We start from the raw sequence: 18,542 nt of genomic DNA, 5'->3' as shown, positions 1-18,542 counted from the left end.
GTCATATTTTATGAGACACATCTCTTATTTGGATCATTCATGAAAAAGTATTACTTTTTATGCTAAAAATATTACTTTTTATTGTGAATATCGGTAGGGTTGACCCGTCTCACAGATAAAGATTCGTGAGATCATCTCACAACAGATCTACCCTTGATTTTACACTTGATAACAGAGGTAAATGGATATGAATGTAAATAATCAATTGATTAATTATCTTGTTTCGGCCCCACCATGTAAAAAATCGAAAAATTCTGAGTAAATTTATTTATATTTAAATTTGTGTGTTTTTAAAAATCAGACATAAAATTCGTTATAACTAAAGTAAATATGCTTGAGTTTTTTTTTATTACATGAGTTAAATATACTTGATTTATGAAAATTAAATTATTCTAAACATTTGTAGTGGCATGTGCAATCAGCCCCACTTATTGAGTTAGCTTTGCATTTAAAAGCGTGCATTATTAACTTCACAAGTAGTTTGTGTTGGTGGGGTTTGTTAGATTGGCACATCACGATTTGTTGATGACGTTGACAGATGTTTGAGAAGGAAAACACGCTTCTAAGTTTAAGTTATTCCTAAAGCTAAATGTTATAATAAAAACATGATTGGTCGATTTTGTTTCGATCAAATTCCAACTAATTTGAAAAAAAAATATATATATATATATATTACTTGTGCAGCATACATATATTATGGCAAAAATTTTTGTGAGACGGTCTCACGAGTCGTATTTTGTGATACGGATATCTTATTTGGGTCATCCATGAAAAATATTACTTTTTATACTAAGAGTATTACTTTTTATTGTGAATATCGGTAGAATCGACTCGTCTCACAGATAAAGATTCATGAGACCGTCTCATAAAAAACATATTCTTATTATATACTAACGCATTGAATTACACAACGTTATGTGAAAGATGAGAAGGAAATGCTTTTTTTTTTTATTTTAAAATTAAAGTTATCAATTTTTTTTTTTTTAAATTGAAATGATATGATAGAAGCGATATGATGAAAATATAGAGTGGTCAAATAAAAAAATCTGAATTATGAAATAACTTCACCAACATACCAAAATTTAGTTAATATAGAGAGTTTAGCGTTAATTATTACTACTTATTATGCATACGCGATGCGTGTGTGCAAATTTTTTTTATCATTATCGATGGACTAAAGTTTAATTTGACAATTTATGGAGTGACTTAATTGATATTTAAATGGTTGAAATAACAAAAATAAAAAATAAAAGTGTGTGTTAAAATTTAAAAAAAAAACACAAAATAACAAAAAACAAAAGTGTAATATTAGTATCATATAAAGGTAAATTTGGAAGAAAAAGTTGGTGTCCTTCTAAATAGTTACTATCATGTGCTCAATCTTAATAAAATAGAATAGATTAGTATTTCGCGGTAAGCAATGTATGTCATGTTAATTTTTTTAAAAAAATATTTATTATTTTATTATGATACGATGCTTATAGATTATTGATTAAACAATATTACTGTGATAGTTTGAAATTTAGATAAATTAGAGATAAATTGGATAAAAAAATTAGAAAAAGATAGAAAAAGGTACAAAAATCGCTAATAAACTTACAACGGCAAAGTTAGATAAGACATAGGAAGGATAAAATTGTAAAAAAAAAAAAAAAATTTGGTGTCATATTGACATATCAAAGTTAGTACACGGTGCTCAACATTAGTCATTTAATCTAAAATTTTAGAAGTATAGATAAAGATGATACTTTTAAATAATTCATAAGGTTTTGACAAATGATAAGATACTTAATCATATATAACTTAATTTACTAAAATAACTTTTAACAATATTTTTTATTAAAGAAAAATGGAACAGTTTTAATAAATGAGATTTTTTTGAGTAGGTCTCTTGTGAGACCGTCTCATGGATCTTTATTTGTGTGACGGGTCAACCCTACCGATATTCACAATAAAAAGTAATACTCTTAGCATAAATAGTAATATTTTTTTATGGATGACCCAAATAAGATATATGTCTCATAAGATACGACCCGTGAGACCGTCTCACACAAATTTTTGTCTTTTTTTATATTTTCAAAATTTACCATGACATAAACTTTAGTTAATTTAGGCTCGTGAATTAATAATATATTATAGACAATATAAATTATATTATAGATATATAAATTCATGGAAATGGTTTGTGCCTGTGGATGCATGTATACAAGAGGCTTAGATGTGCTTTTCTTTTTGTCATGGTAAGATACCGAAATTATTTTCTTGATATTGGGTTATAAAAAATTATCACCACGTTATTCGTGGAATTTAAGTTTAAAATCTAAATATCGAATCCGAATAATATCAATATGAATATCAGTTTTAATGGATAAAGAGGATGATTTTTAGAATAATTTTTTTAAAAAACAATATTACCCTAAAAGAGACTTGCTTTAAAATCTCAATTATGTATTTGTATTTAGTCCATGTCAGATCAAAAAATGTATACAATATTTGATTCACACAAAAAAATTATGCGCTATGTAGCACACATGTGTTTTTTCGGATGAAATTCGGTATAAAATATTGAAAAATATGAAATTAATATATGATATTTGAAAATTAATTGTTTTATATGTAGTATAAAAGATAAAATTTTGAGTATAAAATTGAAACAATTATATTAGTATCAACACTTGTTACACTTGTTTTTCGCCTCAAATATCATATGCTAGTACAAGCTCCGAAACAAGTTATATTAAAATATCATATATTATTACCGTATTTTTAATGTTTTGTATCGATTTTCATCGGAAAAAGCACACGTGTCATTAATATCAATACTTATTATGCATGTTTAGGTACTAAAAATCATATATAATATCATATCTGAAATATTTTCTACTTGAATATCATATATTAGTACCGTATTTTAAATATTTCGTATCAATTTTCATCTTAGAAAAGACGTGTAATTGACATTAATACTTCATATATTTGTTCGAGTATTCAAAAATCATATATTAATATAATATCTGAAACATTTTATACTCAACTATCATATATTTAAGGTTTTGTATCGAATTTGATGCGAGAAAATAATTAAAATCCCGAGGAGTGCATAATATTTTTCATATGAATAAAGGATTGCCAAAAAAAAATTGGATCTAACAAAGATGAACACAAATACAACTTTGACCTTGTAAATTTATTAATCATTCTCTATATCCAGAAAAAATTCACGCGATCCGCTCACCAGAACACGAGCATTGCCAAGCGAAGTGCACGTTAAAAGAGTTTGTTCCTCTAACAACCTGTACCAAGATTAGTTTTTTTCCTTTCTTTTGCCCCCTTGCATTCAATGCTTGTACTGGAAAACGGAAAAGATATATGTTAAAATACATTTAATTGCACAATTTCTGATGTCCTGCATCGGTTCATTGATTTGAGCAGTCTCATTGTTTATCTCCCGGCTTTTTAAACTATTCCCTTCCCATCTCACCTTATTCATTGTTCCGTTTTCGTTGAGGTTTTCTTGTTCTTCCTAACCGAGAAAGAAAGCACACAATAAACCAACATTTTCATGAGAAGAAAGCAAGAAAATCATTGTTGGTATTGCTATCTATAATGTGATTAGTGGGTTTGTTTGATTTCCCGAATTCTGCTGCTGGGTATTTCGATTTGTGGACTGCTAGGTAAAGTCGACACTTTTTCTGTAACTAACATATTGCAGTCAGTTTTAGATCTCTTGGCTTATATGGGTCTTTTACATTTGGGTGCATTTGCCAAGATTTATGATTTACTCGTGATTTCGAGACAATGAATTATGTGTTCGCACCTTGATATTGAGTAAATGGTGCTGGATAGAACAATTTATGTGTGAATTCAAGATATGATTGCCCCATTGAAATATTCTACGACTTGGGATTTACAGATGTCCCATTTTAACAGAAGGTTCACCTTTGGTTTGTTCATCTTTTGATGATAGGTGTTTTTCCATCCCTAGCTTAGCATACGGAATTGAAGTATGATAATGATGCATGAGATGCAACTGTGGCACTTCATCTAGATGTATAATCATTGGGGATCTTGTAGACGCTTGTTTGATATTTTGAAATGTTGTTGATTTTGAGCCTTTACAGTAATATTTAAATGCATTTACATGAAGCATGAACTACTCAAACTTTTCGTTTTTATTTTCAAAAAAGTCATTAGTTACCCGCAATTTTGTACAGGGTTGTAAACCTGCATCTTAAAATTAACATCCAGTGTTCTTTGCCTCTTTGTTGTTTTCAACTCTTTGTAGGGATCATTCGTGGAAAGCAAAAATTATTTGTGCTCTCCATTCATTTTTTAATAGAGTCCGGGTTACTCTAATATGCTTTTTTGAACATATTTCCAGGAAGGTCGAGAATTATTATGTCCTAGAAGAAAGTCAACACATGGTCCTGTAGCTTGTTATAATGGGAGTATCTCCGAGGAAAGTTTTGGCATTTAAATCTTATCAAAATAAAGCTGAGGGGCTGGTAAAAAATTACTTACTTGCTGATCCTCTTGTTCCATACACTGCTGTTCTTGCTGGCATTTTGGTGTTCAAATTGGTAAGTTTGAGAGTTTTCAGTTCCTTTGTGATTGACTATAGTTGTTTGAAAATATCATACATTTACTTCATTAGTTCCTTAATATAGAGATCCTCACCAGGGTGCTATTTTGACTAACTGCATACATTTGTGAATTTAGATGTACATGTGCAAACTTAATATGTTAGAAGCAATGAAGTTATGGTGATTCAAAAAATGAATTCCCTATTTTCCCAACTAGAGTGTTTCTGCAATGGTCTTGTCCACGGGAGTTTAATAATTGGCTTGGCCCTCCAACAGGTATATGATCTGACTCAGCTCATCAGCTCTTTTTACTTCAGGACCTATAATGGCCTCACAAAGATTCAACGAACAGAGTGGAACAATCGGTGAATACACTAGCTTTTCATTTTTGTTTCTTGTTTTTTATGCTCCTCTTAGTTTGGAGAATTACTATCCATGTATCCGACCCCGCAACTAATGAGAATGTACTATGGTGATGATGTTTTTATGTTCCTCTTACGCTCTTTGTACTTGACTTTCCTGCAGTGGTGTTTCCACTCTTCATGCCATTTTAATATCAACTGCGTCCTTGTATTTTGTGTTCTGGTCCGATCTCTTCTCTGATGACCTGTCTACGGGTCTTATCATACTCCGGAATTCAACTCTCTCAACTGTTACTCTTGGGGTAAGCATGTCATGTAGCTTATTTTAACTTGCATAGGGATTCTAATTTGGATTCTTTTCTTGATGTTGAATACTATTTGTGGTGATTCTGAGAACATTGCTTGTAAAAGTGGCCTTTGTACGCATTTTCTTTGTATAGAAAGGACAACTGGTGATTGACTTTATCACAAGCAAAAATTATAGTAATACCACCAAAGGCCCAAGGGAGATGAAAAATGAGAAGGTTGGATGCCAAATTTATAAAAAAAAAAATTCCATAATCTTGACTATCAATGAACTCAGTCCATCACATGTTTATGATTGTTATGCATGTATAAGAACATATATTTGACTTCCAATCTTGAAATTTGATGTTGAAGATTTTAAAACAGAATTAATATTATTCCTGCAACAATTAAGGAAAACCAGAAATTGTAGGCGCGTGATTAATATGTAATTTGTTCCAGTGCTTTGTTAATGAGGCATGCCATGATATTCATCTATTTAAGCTTCGTGTGCAACTTTTGGCAGGTATCTGTTGGGTACTTTATTTCAGACCTTGGAATGATTTGTTGGCTGTATCCTTCTTTGGGTGGAGTGGAGTACGTAAGTGCATTTCATGCAAGAAGAGCTATTTAATTTGTTTTGTTGGTGGTATCATGCTCTTTTTTTTAAACTAAACTAAACTATGTGCTGCCCCATGCGGCCAAATTTGGAGATTGAGAGCCAAGTTCGGAGATTTCTCTCGTCATAATGACATCTGAATTTTTCTTCTGTTGTCTTTAGCCACCAGATACATTGTTTCTGAAAATGTATCATAGTAATTAGGCCTATTTTTGTCCGTAGAGCAGTAACTGTGAAATGCCATACAAATGTAGCGTAGACCATGACAGTTGTGTTGCTTTTGTGATTTCAGATAGTCCATCACTCTCTTTCAGGGATTGCCGTAGCATATTCCATGTTTACTGGAGAGGGGCAGCTTTACACGTTCATGGTGCTGATATCTGAGGTGACAACCCCAGAGATCAACATGAGATGGTTGGTTTTTAGGATGTCATAAAGAAGACCCTTGATTTTTTGCCTGTCTGATTCTTTTGTTGATGCATTTATGGGCTTCTTGCTGCAGGTATCTAGATATTGCTGGGTTGAAGAAATCCAACGCATATCTGATCAATGGCATTGTGATATTTTTTGCTTGGTTGGTACGTTGTCCTACCTAACCCTGCAACTGCTATTTCTTTATAATGGAGACCTTTTCATTTCAAGTATATGTAAGAGTAATCATATTTTTTTGAACTGCAGGTGGCGAGAATTCTTTTGTTTGTTTTTATGTTTTACCATGTTTACCTCCACCATGATCAGGTAACGGTTTTGCCTTCTTAAGACTCTAAATTCATATTTGCCTAAATGCTTTCTTTTTCTTTGTAGTTTCGATGACATATGAATCGGTCCATCTGTAATTTGGCATGCAATTATTTTCCAAGTTATGTGGCACGCATGAGCTAGTTTTTCAGTGAGTTTCTTAAATTGTTGAATCATCCACACTCTTTTGCAGGTTATGCAGATGCACATAATTGGTTTTCTTTTGGTACACGGGGTACCCTCTACACTTGCAATCATGAACTTGATGTGGTTCGGGAAGATTATCAATGGGTTGAAAAAGACCATAGCAAAGAAAATGTGACCATTTATTTAGAAGATAGACCGTGTCTCAGATTTTCTTCATTTCTCTCGTGGACTCGGAGCAAATGCAGAAAACAGGAAATGACATACAGACAGATTCCAACGTTTGTTGGAACTCGATATACTGTAAATGGTTACATTTCTCCAACAATATATAGATCAATTTTAAAACTAGTTTCATTAAGTACATCTGCCGCATGAAGTGTCTTCTCATTGCTTTATATTTATCCAAGGGCCACAAGAAACTAGATTTGGAAACTTCCCTCGGCAAAAAATAGGTGATTTCAAGGTGCCAAGCCATATCGGAAGCACCACTAACACATCATCTGAATTATGGACAAATAATGGCGTGGGAAATCAAATAATATTATAGTTAATAAAAATTACTTCAATAAATCTTGGAACACGGTAAACAAGAAATGCCATATGCACAACAAAAGTTGAATTCATGCGCAAACCACAAGAAAAATGAAATAAGTTGATGACATATTTTGACTTGAATACATTCCGTTTCATGAGCAACAAGAAGCACTAGTAGCCCTGTCTGCAGGTCGATCCACCAGAACCATGCCTGTTGGGTTTGGGGCCGGCTGCAAAAGAGGTATCTTTTTGCTGTAGATACATAACAAGAGATTTTATTAAAAGCCTAGGGAACACGAATCCACCAACATCGAACAAATAAAGTACAGGAATTATGGTGCTTTAAAGTACCCTCGATCAATCATATCTCAGATTCTCAAAACCAACTTGGACGCTGTTAGCTTGTTTGATTTCTCAATCTTGTCAAAGGAAGATAAAATGAGAATACCAAGGCGTATGCTTCTCATTCCAAGAAACGAATACCAAGGCGTATGCTTCTCATTCTCAGAAATCTAATTTCCGGTATTGTTATACAAAGATTAAAAGTAAACATTAACAACCTGATTATACACATAGCGAGAAGCAATTTTTCTGAGAACATAAATTTAAGGAAAGCAGATAGAATAAACCCTCAAAACTCATGATGAACTGATGATCTTAGTCTTGCGTGACATCTAACAAGCAGTTTTCAAATTCTACAATTAAATAGCGATTTTCCGTTGCTTCAGCCTCAAGTAAATGTTCAACAATTCTTACCTATTTCATAAAACAGGTCATTGACATTATTTGCAGTCTTGGCAGAGGTTTCCATGGAAAAAAGGTTGTTCTCTTTTGCGTAAGTTCGTGCTTGCTGCGATAAATTATTAGATTCAAATAATAATGCTAAAAAGCAAAAGCAAAAGCAAGTCTGCTGCAAGACCAGAAATTTAATCTCTCAAGTCTCAAGTAATAAACTCCATCTGCAATTTTCTCACATTGGTTTTATAGTCTAACTATTCCAGGAAAGCAGAGATTGATAACAATGATATAAAAATTATTATTATCAAACACCAGTTACTCTTCGGTGAGTGATAAAAATGACATTGAATTCAAGAGTAAGCAAGACATTTTACAAAGTATTTCACGTAAATTAAAATATACGTAAGAATACGAAAGATTTGCAAAAAGAGACGACAGATTATTCTCACCTCTGCTGCCACCTTTCTTGCATCCAACATATCTGATTTATTCCTGGCAAGTGCCATAATCATATTAGGGTTCCCTTGTGCCACAGAAACGCAAACACTAGTGAAAGGAATATTTAGATAAAGTCAAACAACCTCACACATGGACATCAGAAAATTGGATAAATGAAAAGCAAATTGCAAATAAATTGCAGTGAACTTTACAGGGTAGGTTGAAATTCACCTTGTGCTTGAAGCTCTTGAACCCATTTTTTGGCTCGATCAAAGGATGTCTATAAAGTAAAGGAATTAAATGACAAGAATAAATCAGCAAGCACAAATTAAGTTTCATCATAAGTCGTCTCTCAATCATTTCATTAATCCATCAAAAAATATTAAGCTATACCACCTGAAAAACATATTGCTGGACCACATATTGATTCAGTGCACACCAACATTATTATTGAGAGCATTCTTTATGTCTCAGCTTGACAAATAGATATCAGAAAGCCTAAATAGATAGTTGTCATTATTTTGATATATATTGTGACGACATAAATCGGTATGCACCATCAAACGTCACTATAAACCCCCGGCTTGCTGCAGCACTAAAAATAACAGTTACTTTTGGTTTTTGATTTGTAGATTATATCACAGAGCTGCGGCTCAAGTTGATCCCCATGGCATGAAAAGGATTGTTTGACCACTAGCTTATGTCTCTGCTGGACAGCTGGTCAAACTATTAGCACTTGATCAGTGATGTCATAGACAATTATGGCAGCTGCAGCTCCTCTATAATACATTGGAGCTAAGATGTGGTATCTCTCCTGACCAGCGGTATCCCATATTTCAAATTTTACAATGGCATCATTTACAGCAACTGTTTGTAAAAAAAATGCAGCACCAATAGTTGATTCCTACAACACCAGATTTTTTTTCCAGTCAATATCAGTATTCAGGCGGGGAAATCAGAATGAAACATGCATCAATATTAAACCCCATAACCATAATACAGCAACCTGAAATTCAATGAATTGCCCTTTTACAAATCGCAATACTAAACTAAATTTTCCAGCTCCTACATCTCCAAGAAGAACCTAGAGAAAAAAGAAAACCTCATTCAAGTGAGTGAAAAGGAAAGCGAAGGTCACAAACATGAGATGAAATCCAAGACGGTTTTATACCATAAAAACAGAAAGAAAAACAAATTAAAATTTAGACCCTTCTCAAAAGGGAACTAACGCAAATTTCTTAAATATCAATGCCATCAAATATGTGACACAAGTTTACTTCAACTGTAGGAGACTAGAATCTGACTTGATGCAATGCTCTTCTATCATGCGCACAAAATATGTATAAGAAGCCTCATGTAGAAGCATATCGAACATGATATCAGATACACACAAACTGCTGCCTAAAATATGGAAGGCTGCTTTTGGATAAACAAATTTTTAGTTTGACCTAAACTCTAAATGAGTGAAACTGTGATTGAATCACAACGAAATGATTCTTCGACTGTAATGCTTAGTCATTATTTTATAAATTTCGAAACTATTTCCAAATCACATAATCAGATTTACCATTTGTCACCTAATGGTCTGTGTCTGTAAACTGAATGAAATTACTAATGATAAGACAACTATAAACGACATGCAAGAAAGTCGTTCAAAACCCAATTAAAATTGGGAAACGGTAGGATACTTTTTTCACTAATCTTATTCGTTAATGCCTTGAGTTTAGTCTGTTTAAGCTGCTCAAAACAAAAGAAGGTGAATAAATGCATGAAGTAAACAGCTATAGATTGACATCTGGTAATGGAATAGACAGCCCAAATTTTGCAAATCAAGAACGACCCAGGAATAATCAAATGATTAAGAACTAGTCGCATCCTATGCAATCAAAATCGACACGTTTTTCGTCGGCTATCACCATAATCAACAACCCAACAGAGACAAAAGAATGAAATGAAAATCACAAAGAAACAAGCAAAACCATGGCCATAGCGAGGAATCAAAGCAACCCACGTGAAAAAATCGTTAAAAAAATCGTTACATCCAGGTACCAAATAAAAAAACGATCGGGTAAAACCCAGACCAACTTAGCATTGATGTTATTGTTCCCGCTGGATGCCATGAATCAAATTCAGGCGGAAATCAACAAATATATTTGGGTTCGGCGAATAGAAAGATTGGAATCCATGGTATAATTTGATTTAGAAAATAACAAAATTAAAAGGAAATAATCAAGGGTCGTGACTTCTGGAGGTTTTGTAACGAGGCTATGAGTTGACGAGAAGGAAGAAGAAAGTGTGACGTAATTGAGAGGCAAAAGCGAAGGAGATACAAAACTATCTTCACAGTTCCTGGAAGGCATAATTACAACTATCTCCCTCAGATTCACGGTAATATTTAAATATTGACAAAAACTTATGCGATACGATCTTACGAATCATATTGTGTGAGACAGATCTCTTATTTGGGTCATCAATTAAAAATTATTACTTTGTATGCTAAGAGTATTACTTTTTATTGCTAATATCGTTAGGGTTGACCCGTCTCAGAGATAAAAATTCGTGATACTTTCTCACAAGAGACCTATTCTATAATATTTTATTTATTTATTTTTATTTGTGAAAAATCACAAGTAAATGTAATAAATTTTAAAATTATAGACACATTCAACAAATTTGTATTTATATTATATTTTACACTATTTTATATTTATCATATATTTTCAGGAGTTAAATATGAGAAACATACAAATATTAATGAATGTCTGTAATATTAAAAATTATCGTTTTTATTTTTTTTATTTCCACAAACCTCGAAAGAAGTACATATAATATTGAATATAGTTGAGTTTTTTTTTGTTACGACAAACCTAGGAAAAAAAATAAATATAATTAAGCTTAAATTTTATAAATAATTATTATTCATATATTGATTTATCACATTTGTATCATATATCATTTATCATTTAGATAGACGGTGCTGAACTAAATAGCTCGATTGGAATCCAACTTTTATTTCATCAATCAAGTATTTATTTGTAATTATTAATTATTTATTTATCATTATATAAAAAACTATAAGATCGTCCTAATATATAACTTTTTATTTATATGTGTTAATTATTAAAATAATAAAACTATAATTTACTATTTTATTTCAAATTAAATTAGTTGATTTAAACATATTAATTATTTATCACTATTCTATATCTCACTCATATATTTTAATAAGAGTATGTCTCTTGTGAGACGGTCTCAGGAATCTTTATCTGTGAGACTGATCAATCCTATCGATACTCAAAATTAAAAGTAATACTCTTAACATAAAAAATAATATTTTTCATTAATGATCCAAATAAGATATCTTTCTCACAAAATACGACTCGCGAGACCGTCTCACACAAGTTTTTGTCTTTTAATAATCACATGAAACAATCGCATTCATTCGAGTAAATATACGTGCACACGGTTATTGATATTGCTCTCATGTTTTTTTATATAATAGTATAAGACATCGTGTTTATATATTTAGCAAATTAGTGGTATTTTGAAAATAAAATTGTATTTAGAGAAATCTTGAATAAAGCACTTAAATTGTGCATGTGTCAATATATTATTAATTTGATTTTACAATAAACAGTAATTTTGTTTTTTTAAGCATAAACAGTAATCTATTTTATTAATGTTTGTAATATACATATGTGTACCAAAAGAGATCAGAATTCTATATATCTATATATATATATATATATGTCGTGAATGGGGATGTTTGGTGTGGGTGATAAGTAAAGGATAGATTGTTAAATCCATGTTTGTTTCATTTTTTATGGGCCCAATTAATTAAGAAGCCCGTGTAAAAAAAAAACTCTACTTGGTTGACAAGACATCCATTTGTTTTGGGTGGATTGACAATCTGCTTCTTAAAATATAACATAAATTACAAATTGATACAAATATATTTTATATACCAAATTGTCATCGATGCTAGTTTAGGGTATTTTTGTCTCAACAACAAAAAATGTAAAATTTATCATACTCATTGAAATCTTACCAAACAAAACATATTTTATCACAACACATTATATATCTTTACTTTGAGTTTTTTTTTCATCAATCCAATTAGTTATCATATCTTACACACCAGACATACCATATGTGTTTGCATTCCCTGTTTTATAACAAAATATATGTGCATTTATTGAGTTCACATATTTTTTTCTTGGATAAAAATTGATACAAAATATTATAAATATAATATTAATATATGATATTTGAATACTAACTTTTCCGAATATGATATTAATACATGAATTATTGAGTACATAAACATGTATAATAAATATTGATATTAGTGACATATTTGTCTTTTGGATGAAAATCGATACAAAACACTAAAAATATGATACTAATATATGATATTTGAGTACCAAATATTGCATTTATGATATTTGAGTACTAAAACATGATAGATGTTGATATTAATAAAATTGTTCCAATTTTATACTCAAAATCTATTTTTTTATACCAAATCTACAACAGTTAATACTCAGATATCATATATTAATATCATAATTTTAATGTTTTGTACTGATTTTCTCTCGAAAAATCAAATATATCATTGATACCAATATTTTCTAGACACGTTTTTGGTACTAAAAAAATCATATATCAATACTAGATCTGATACAAGTATTACTCAAATATCACATATTAATACCAAATTTTTAATATTTTGTGTCGATTTTGATCCAAGAAAAGAAATATTTGTAAGAGATTTTAAAATATGAAAAATAATTATATACTAAATAAACATTTATAAAATAATTATATTCTAAAATAAACAAAATGTCAATTTTAAAATCTTCAATTTACCTACTATGACAATTATTCCAACTAATGAAAATTTCAGAAAATTATACTCTAAAAAAAAAAAAAAACTAATGAAAATTTCAGAAAATATTCAAAAACTCATTCTGTTTAATTTTCAGCCACTTAATTTATTTAAAATTTTATAAAATAAAAGAGATCAACTTGGCACTTTCAAGTCTTCCGCTTTCGTCAGGAAATTTAATGCTTCTGAAACACGGAGGAATGGAGTCAATTCTTGTTAGTTTAATCATATATATAAATTCATCTACAGCCAATGATAGTAATTAATTCATTGGGACCAAATGTAATTAAAGTGTAAGAATCAATACTAATAATCCTTAATGACTCGGGTTAATTTTCATAAGAATGATGATCCATTGCTGCAGATTATTTGAAGCTTTCTTGATTTTTCTTATTATTCGCAGCCAGAGCATGAATGGAGTCGGCGAGCTTGTTGATGGCTTCCACCAGATTACTCATGCCTTGTCTTTTGATTTCAGCCTTCGATTCCTCGATTTGCAGTCTCCTCTCATGCAGGCTCAATGCTTCTCTGTGTCTTCTTCCTTCTGCTTCGTCGCGGTGCTGTATCGTCTTCGCCATTATTGAAGCACCCTTCGAGATGGCAGTCCCTATTTCTCCCAATGCGGCGGCGCCGCTGGTGCCTTCTCTCCCGCTTCCTCCGTCTCCTTTCTTCCTTCTTTTCGCCGGTGAGTCTGAATACTCACTCGTATCTTCGGAATCTGCGCCGTTGATTACAGTAGATTATATTTGGAACGAACGTCATTATTTAAATGTCAATTTATTCTACAAAAATCAATGTGTTTAACAGCCACATCGCAAGAAAACACCAACATTAATTATGTGCGTAACCATGTAAAGTTTAGTTTCAAATCCCTTTTGCATCTATAAATGAGAGACCATATAGAGAGAGTACCTACTGTGGGCAACGGCTGAGAGAACGGAAAATTCGGTGGGTCAGCCGGCGGAGAAAGCTGCAACAGCATTGTCGTCGGAGCTTGTTGTTGAACCGGCAAAGGCATTGAAGGCTGACCCAAATCCACAGCGGACGATTTTGCGAAACCAGCATAAGGCACATTGGCACTCGAACTTGCAGTGCCACCACTTGCGCCCACCAGTACCGTTTGATCTTTCTTGTCCACCACGTCCACCAATGCTTCATATATCTGATTTAACATATTGGAAGGCAAATTGTTCTCTCTCCTCTCATTCTTCTCCATTTTCCAGTAAGATTTATCTTCTACTTCTCCCATCCCCGCAGCTTCTACTTTTCTCTCGTACTCCCTTACTTTCTTGAAATCTCTCATCAAATTATCCCACTTGTCATTACACTGGTTCTGGCTTCGAAAACACCCATTTTTCCAGCAATAATCTTCCACCCATTTCCATCTGAGCTCCGCCTGTTTGGCCCTCTGATCAGCACCACCACCAGCACCGCTTCTCTTCATCCTCCTTTCATCGTCCATCTTCTTCGCTTCTATCAGAACCATGGTTTCTTGAATCGTCCAGTTCCCTTTCCTATAATCCCTCCCCAAAATATCCCTACCCTCTTTACCAGAAATCGTGAGATCCATGCAATAACCCACTATTCAAACAGACAACACTTTGTGCGTGTTAATCTTGTGTGTAGATGTGCGTGAGTGGAGCAGATCAGGGGTTAGTGAAACCTGAAAAGTGAAGCCACCTCGTGAGAAAGATGTTCAAATAAAGTACCCTTTTCTTTTCATTCTTTTTTTTCACCACTTATAATTTATATATATATACATATGTTCTCCCTTTATTTAATGATTTCTGCACAATTTCGTCACAAATATGATGAAGTTTTAGAAGGCTGGATCAAAATTTGATGCCTTTCAACTCAACCGGCTGATATATTATGGGATGAATGCAACAGCACCCGATTACTCGCACTACTCGTTACACACAAAAAAACTATATAATATAATTTATTATTTCGTGGTTTTGTTATTGCATGTTTTTAAATTGATGATATAGCATGTAAATTGTGTATAATTACAATATTCGTATAGTGTAATTATTTGTGGATATCCTTGTTTTAGATTAGATGTCTGTTTAAAGGTATTACTTTAATATTGAACCTATGTTTTTATCCATTCTTATTTGGACAAAAACTTGTGTGAGACAGTCTCACGGGTCATATTCTGTGAGACATATATTTTATTTGGGTCATTCTTGAAAAAATAATACTTTGCTAAGAGTATTATTTTTTATTATGAATATTGGTATTATTGACATGTCTCACATATAAAAAATTGTGAGACCGTCTCACAAAAGACCTAACATCCTCACGAATAAAATAAATAGCTGTTAATCTATACCTACGCTAGATTATTTATCAATTTATTTCAATATCATTAATTTACGCGATTTCTACTTCCATCAAATTTTGAATAATCCTTAAAGCAGATTATCCATGTGACAGGTCATTAAACTTTTTAACACCTTTTCAACTTGCCAGCGAGGACAGCAGAGCGGGCCAGGGATGCTTTGACCGACTCTGGGCCTTGACCGGCGGAGGACGGTCCATTGAAACAGGTGATCCATGCGCCACTTCATTGAACATTTCCCCACTTTTTCATATTGCCAGTAAGGACAGCAGAGTGGGCCATCTTGCTTTGACTACGTTTGGGCTTTGACCGGTGGAAGATGGGTCGATTGGGTTCATCTCATTCTTCAATGGCCTTCTTCGTTTATTGGACTTTGGCCTCATCCTAACTCCGAACGAGGCAGCCAATTACATTACGAAATTTATTTCACCCTACTTATATTTTTAGTAAAAACATGTATTTTTCCATTTCAATTTATCAAAATTCAAGAAATATAATTTAAATAAATTCTCCTTTCTAAATAATTAAAACGTTATTTCTTATTGTTTGATGCTAACTGAAAATTCAGAGTCCGATTCCAGCAAGTGACACTAGTCCAGACACAAGTTTAGAATTTGCCATATGCCTGAAATCACGAAGAAAACCGTTAGAAGGGGGTCGGAAGAGTGTCCCGGCGTAGCCCCTCCGACGCTCAAGTCAGAGATTAAAGATATAAAGAGGGGTTTTGGGCTTGATCTTAATGGGCTCATCCACGTGGTTCACTGTTATAACGAATAAATGAGAGACTGACGACCCAAATGTAAGAACTAATGAGATGTTGGTCTTATCCTCGTATTGTGTCCAATTATCTTTATTCATTTTCATATATAAGATCCACAATTTAAACCGAGACCTATAAGTCTATTTGCAAATCGTACGGAGCTTCGTTTTCTTTTCATTTGAATTTAGCTAATGAGTCTATTAGAAGAGATGCAGGAATAGCCCAATGAATCTCGAATGCCTAGCAGTTCCACATTTATTTTATATAAAAAGTCTATAATTTTGAAGATATGAAAATATTTAATTTCATGATTAAGTTTTTTTATATTTATCTCATTAAACCTTAATTCACTCCACATTTTAATTAGAAAAAAAAATTCTAAACAAAACCTCCCTTATAAATTGAACAAATCTTCTATATTGAAAACAATTTTTTGTTAATTGTTTAGTATTATTTGGTTAATTTTTAAAAATAATAACACACACAACGTATGTACATTTTAGTATATCTAAATAAGGCAAAAACTTGTGTGAGACGGTCTCACGGATCGTATTTTGTGAGACAGATCTCTTATTTGGGTCATTCATGAAAAAGTATTACTTTTTATGCTAAGAGTATTATTTTTATTGTGAATATCGGTAGGATTGACATGTCTCACAGATAAAGATTCGTGAGACAGTCTCACAAGATACCTGCTCTCTAAATAATATATATTGCTGATTCTAAATCCTGAATCTTTCTTGTGTGTACTCATTTTCAACAAATTTTTTTTAAACTTTTCTGGAGTTTTATAAATCACATAAAGAAAGTTGGCTCATCACATGAAATTCATGAATTTTTTGAGAAAATAAAACCAAATGTTACTCTGTTTTTTGCGGGGATCAACTGACGAATAAATGTCGCATCTATACATATTTCCATGCAATTGATTGATTAGGGCTAAACTAATTTCTTGTTTAAAAGACAAACAGAGATTTCATTACTAGATAATAAGATCAAGTTTTACAATATTTTTCAGGAATAAGGAATAGCATCGGGAAAAACAACATTGTCGCGTCTTGCAAAACAACTTGGTGCAAGTTCATGAGCTACTCGGTTAGTGTCCCGGCGGCAATGAAGAAAAGAGACCTCTGAAGCTTGGGAACACAAACTGATTTTGTCTTTTACGAGCAAGAAATACACAGAGAAAGCAGAAGGATGGAGAATAGCTTGAATTACATTAAGAGCATCAGCTTCTACTACCAGTTTACTCCATCCGAGTTTTTAATGCCTTCCTTCACTGCTAAATTTAAATTTTTAAACAATGTGATTTAAATTATTATGAACCAATCGATAAGGATTTGGTTAAGTGGTTAAAATTGAGGCCCAGAGATTTGTTGGTCTTAGTTTTGAGTTTCGCTGATTACAGGTAGTTTTTTTAATTTATTTAAGTAGATTTAGTTGTTTCTTTGTATTTTTTTTATACGAAATAAACAAGTCTCGGGTCCTCACTCCAGTTCCGTCAGTGGTGCAGACATTTAGATTATTTGTATTCTAAACAAAAAATATATTATAAATTATGAATAACCTAGTTGGCACTGAATATCGACGGTAAAATTAGGATGTAAATGAACCAAACTGTTTGCGAGCTATTTGGAGCTCGGCTCGATAAAAAATTCGTTTGAATTTGTTTGTTAATCATATCAAGCCAAGTTCAAGCTCAATTTCGAGTTTGAAAATTTAATCAAACAAAGATCAAATCTAAAGATATTCAGCTCATGAGCTCGCAAATATATTTGTTAATAGGCTCGCGAGCTCGAGCTCGACTTGTTTAGGTGGCTCATAAGCTCGAGCTTTACTCGTTTAGATGGCTCGTAAGCTCCAGCTTGGCTCATTTGTTGATTTGACAAATTATAAAATTAGTACTAATGTCAATGGAAGGAATTGAACACAAGATCTAATTGAAAAAAAAAAAAAAACAGATGAATTCACACCACTTATCCACTCCCATATCTAATTTAATTATGTATTTATTAATTATGTGTTAAATATTTAATTTATCGTGTCTCATTAAATTTGGTTATTTATGTCTAACATATTGAATTTTTGTACTTGTATGCAAAAGGA

General features: G+C 32.2%; 3 protein-coding genes across 8 annotated transcripts; 1 reads left to right on the top strand and 2 right to left on the bottom strand.

Annotated features, from left to right (window-relative positions):
- Positions 1-3,171: 3,171 nt before the first annotated feature.
- Positions 3,172-7,095, top strand: LOC142534939 (uncharacterized). 3 transcript variants are annotated; one of them, XM_075641590.1, is made up of 9 exons: positions 3,172-3,275; positions 4,382-4,580; positions 4,860-4,948; positions 5,109-5,247; positions 5,757-5,831; positions 6,142-6,263; positions 6,352-6,427; positions 6,528-6,587; positions 6,781-7,095. In XM_075641590.1, the coding sequence occupies exons 2-9, from the start codon at positions 4,443-4,445 to the stop codon at positions 6,907-6,909; spliced, it is 828 nt and encodes a 275-aa protein (XP_075497705.1). In that variant the 5' UTR covers positions 3,172-3,275; positions 4,382-4,442; the 3' UTR covers positions 6,910-7,095. The 3 variants fall into 3 exon arrangements, with proteins under 3 accessions (XP_075497705.1, XP_075497697.1, XP_075497711.1); XM_075641582.1 differs by having other exon boundaries at positions 3,196-3,674; XM_075641596.1 differs by lacking the exon at positions 3,172-3,275 and adding an exon at positions 3,687-4,050.
- Positions 7,096-7,258: 163 nt separating this feature from the next.
- LOC142534961 (ras-related protein RABF2b-like) lies at positions 7,259-10,790 on the bottom strand. Of its 4 annotated transcripts, XM_075641617.1 has the most exons (8): positions 10,526-10,790; positions 9,451-9,528; positions 9,181-9,348; positions 8,676-8,724; positions 8,456-8,529; positions 8,025-8,118; positions 7,662-7,669; positions 7,293-7,513 (listed from the first exon to the last, which is right to left on the bottom strand). In XM_075641617.1, exons 1-8 carry the CDS (start codon positions 10,562-10,564, stop codon positions 7,421-7,423), a joined length of 603 nt encoding a protein of 200 aa, XP_075497732.1. In that variant the 5' UTR covers positions 10,565-10,790; the 3' UTR covers positions 7,293-7,420. The 4 variants fall into 4 exon arrangements, 2 of the variants coding, with proteins under 2 accessions (XP_075497723.1, XP_075497732.1); XM_075641608.1 differs by lacking the exon at positions 7,662-7,669 and having other exon boundaries at positions 7,259-7,520; positions 9,233-10,790; XR_012817302.1 differs by lacking the exons at positions 7,293-7,513; positions 7,662-7,669 and having other exon boundaries at positions 8,102-8,118; positions 8,841-10,790.
- Positions 10,791-13,445: 2,655 nt separating this feature from the next.
- On the bottom strand, positions 13,446-15,147 carry LOC142538010 (uncharacterized). Its single transcript, XM_075643457.1, has 2 exons — positions 14,245-15,147; positions 13,446-14,050 (listed from the first exon to the last, which is right to left on the bottom strand). Exons 1-2 carry the CDS (start codon positions 14,900-14,902, stop codon positions 13,698-13,700), a joined length of 1,011 nt encoding a protein of 336 aa, XP_075499572.1. The 5' UTR covers positions 14,903-15,147; the 3' UTR covers positions 13,446-13,697.
- Positions 15,148-18,542: the final 3,395 nt, after the last annotated feature.

The sequence above is a fragment of the Primulina tabacum genome, chromosome 2 (genome assembly GCF_025594145.1).
Source record: "Primulina tabacum isolate GXHZ01 chromosome 2, ASM2559414v2, whole genome shotgun sequence".
Classification (NCBI taxonomy): Eukaryota; Viridiplantae; Streptophyta; class Magnoliopsida; order Lamiales; family Gesneriaceae; genus Primulina; species Primulina tabacum.
The sequence above is the reverse complement of the archived record's forward strand: the minus strand, read 5'-3'. Positions and strand labels throughout refer to the sequence as shown.

Bases quoted from the DNA above. Each gene is read 5' to 3' on its own strand.
- LOC142534939 (XM_075641590.1), top strand. From the start codon at position 4,443: ATGGGAGTATCTCCGAGGAAAGTTTTGGCATTTAAATCTTATCAAAAT. The intron at 6,428-6,527 runs GTACGTTGTCCT...TTTGAACTGCAG, and splicing joins TGATATTTTTTGCTTGGTTG to GTGGCGAGAATTCTTTTGTT. The intron at 6,588-6,780 runs GTAACGGTTTTG...ACTCTTTTGCAG, and splicing joins TTTACCTCCACCATGATCAG to GTTATGCAGATGCACATAAT.
- LOC142534961 (XM_075641617.1), bottom strand. From the start codon at position 10,564: ATGGCATCCAGCGGGAACAATAACATCAATGCTAAGTTG. The intron at 9,349-9,450 runs GTTGCTGTATTA...CTGGTGTTGTAG, and splicing joins GGCAATTCATTGAATTTCAG to GAATCAACTATTGGTGCTGC. The intron at 8,530-8,675 runs GTGAATTTCAAC...CTGTGGCACAAG, and splicing joins TCAAGAGCTTCAAGCACAAG to GGAACCCTAATATGATTATG.
- LOC142538010 (XM_075643457.1), bottom strand. From the start codon at position 14,902: ATGGATCTCACGATTTCTGGTAAAGAGGGTAGGGATATTTTGGGGAGG. The intron at 14,051-14,244 runs GTACTCTCTCTA...TCAACGGCGCAG, and splicing joins TCAGCCGTTGCCCACAGTAG to ATTCCGAAGATACGAGTGAG.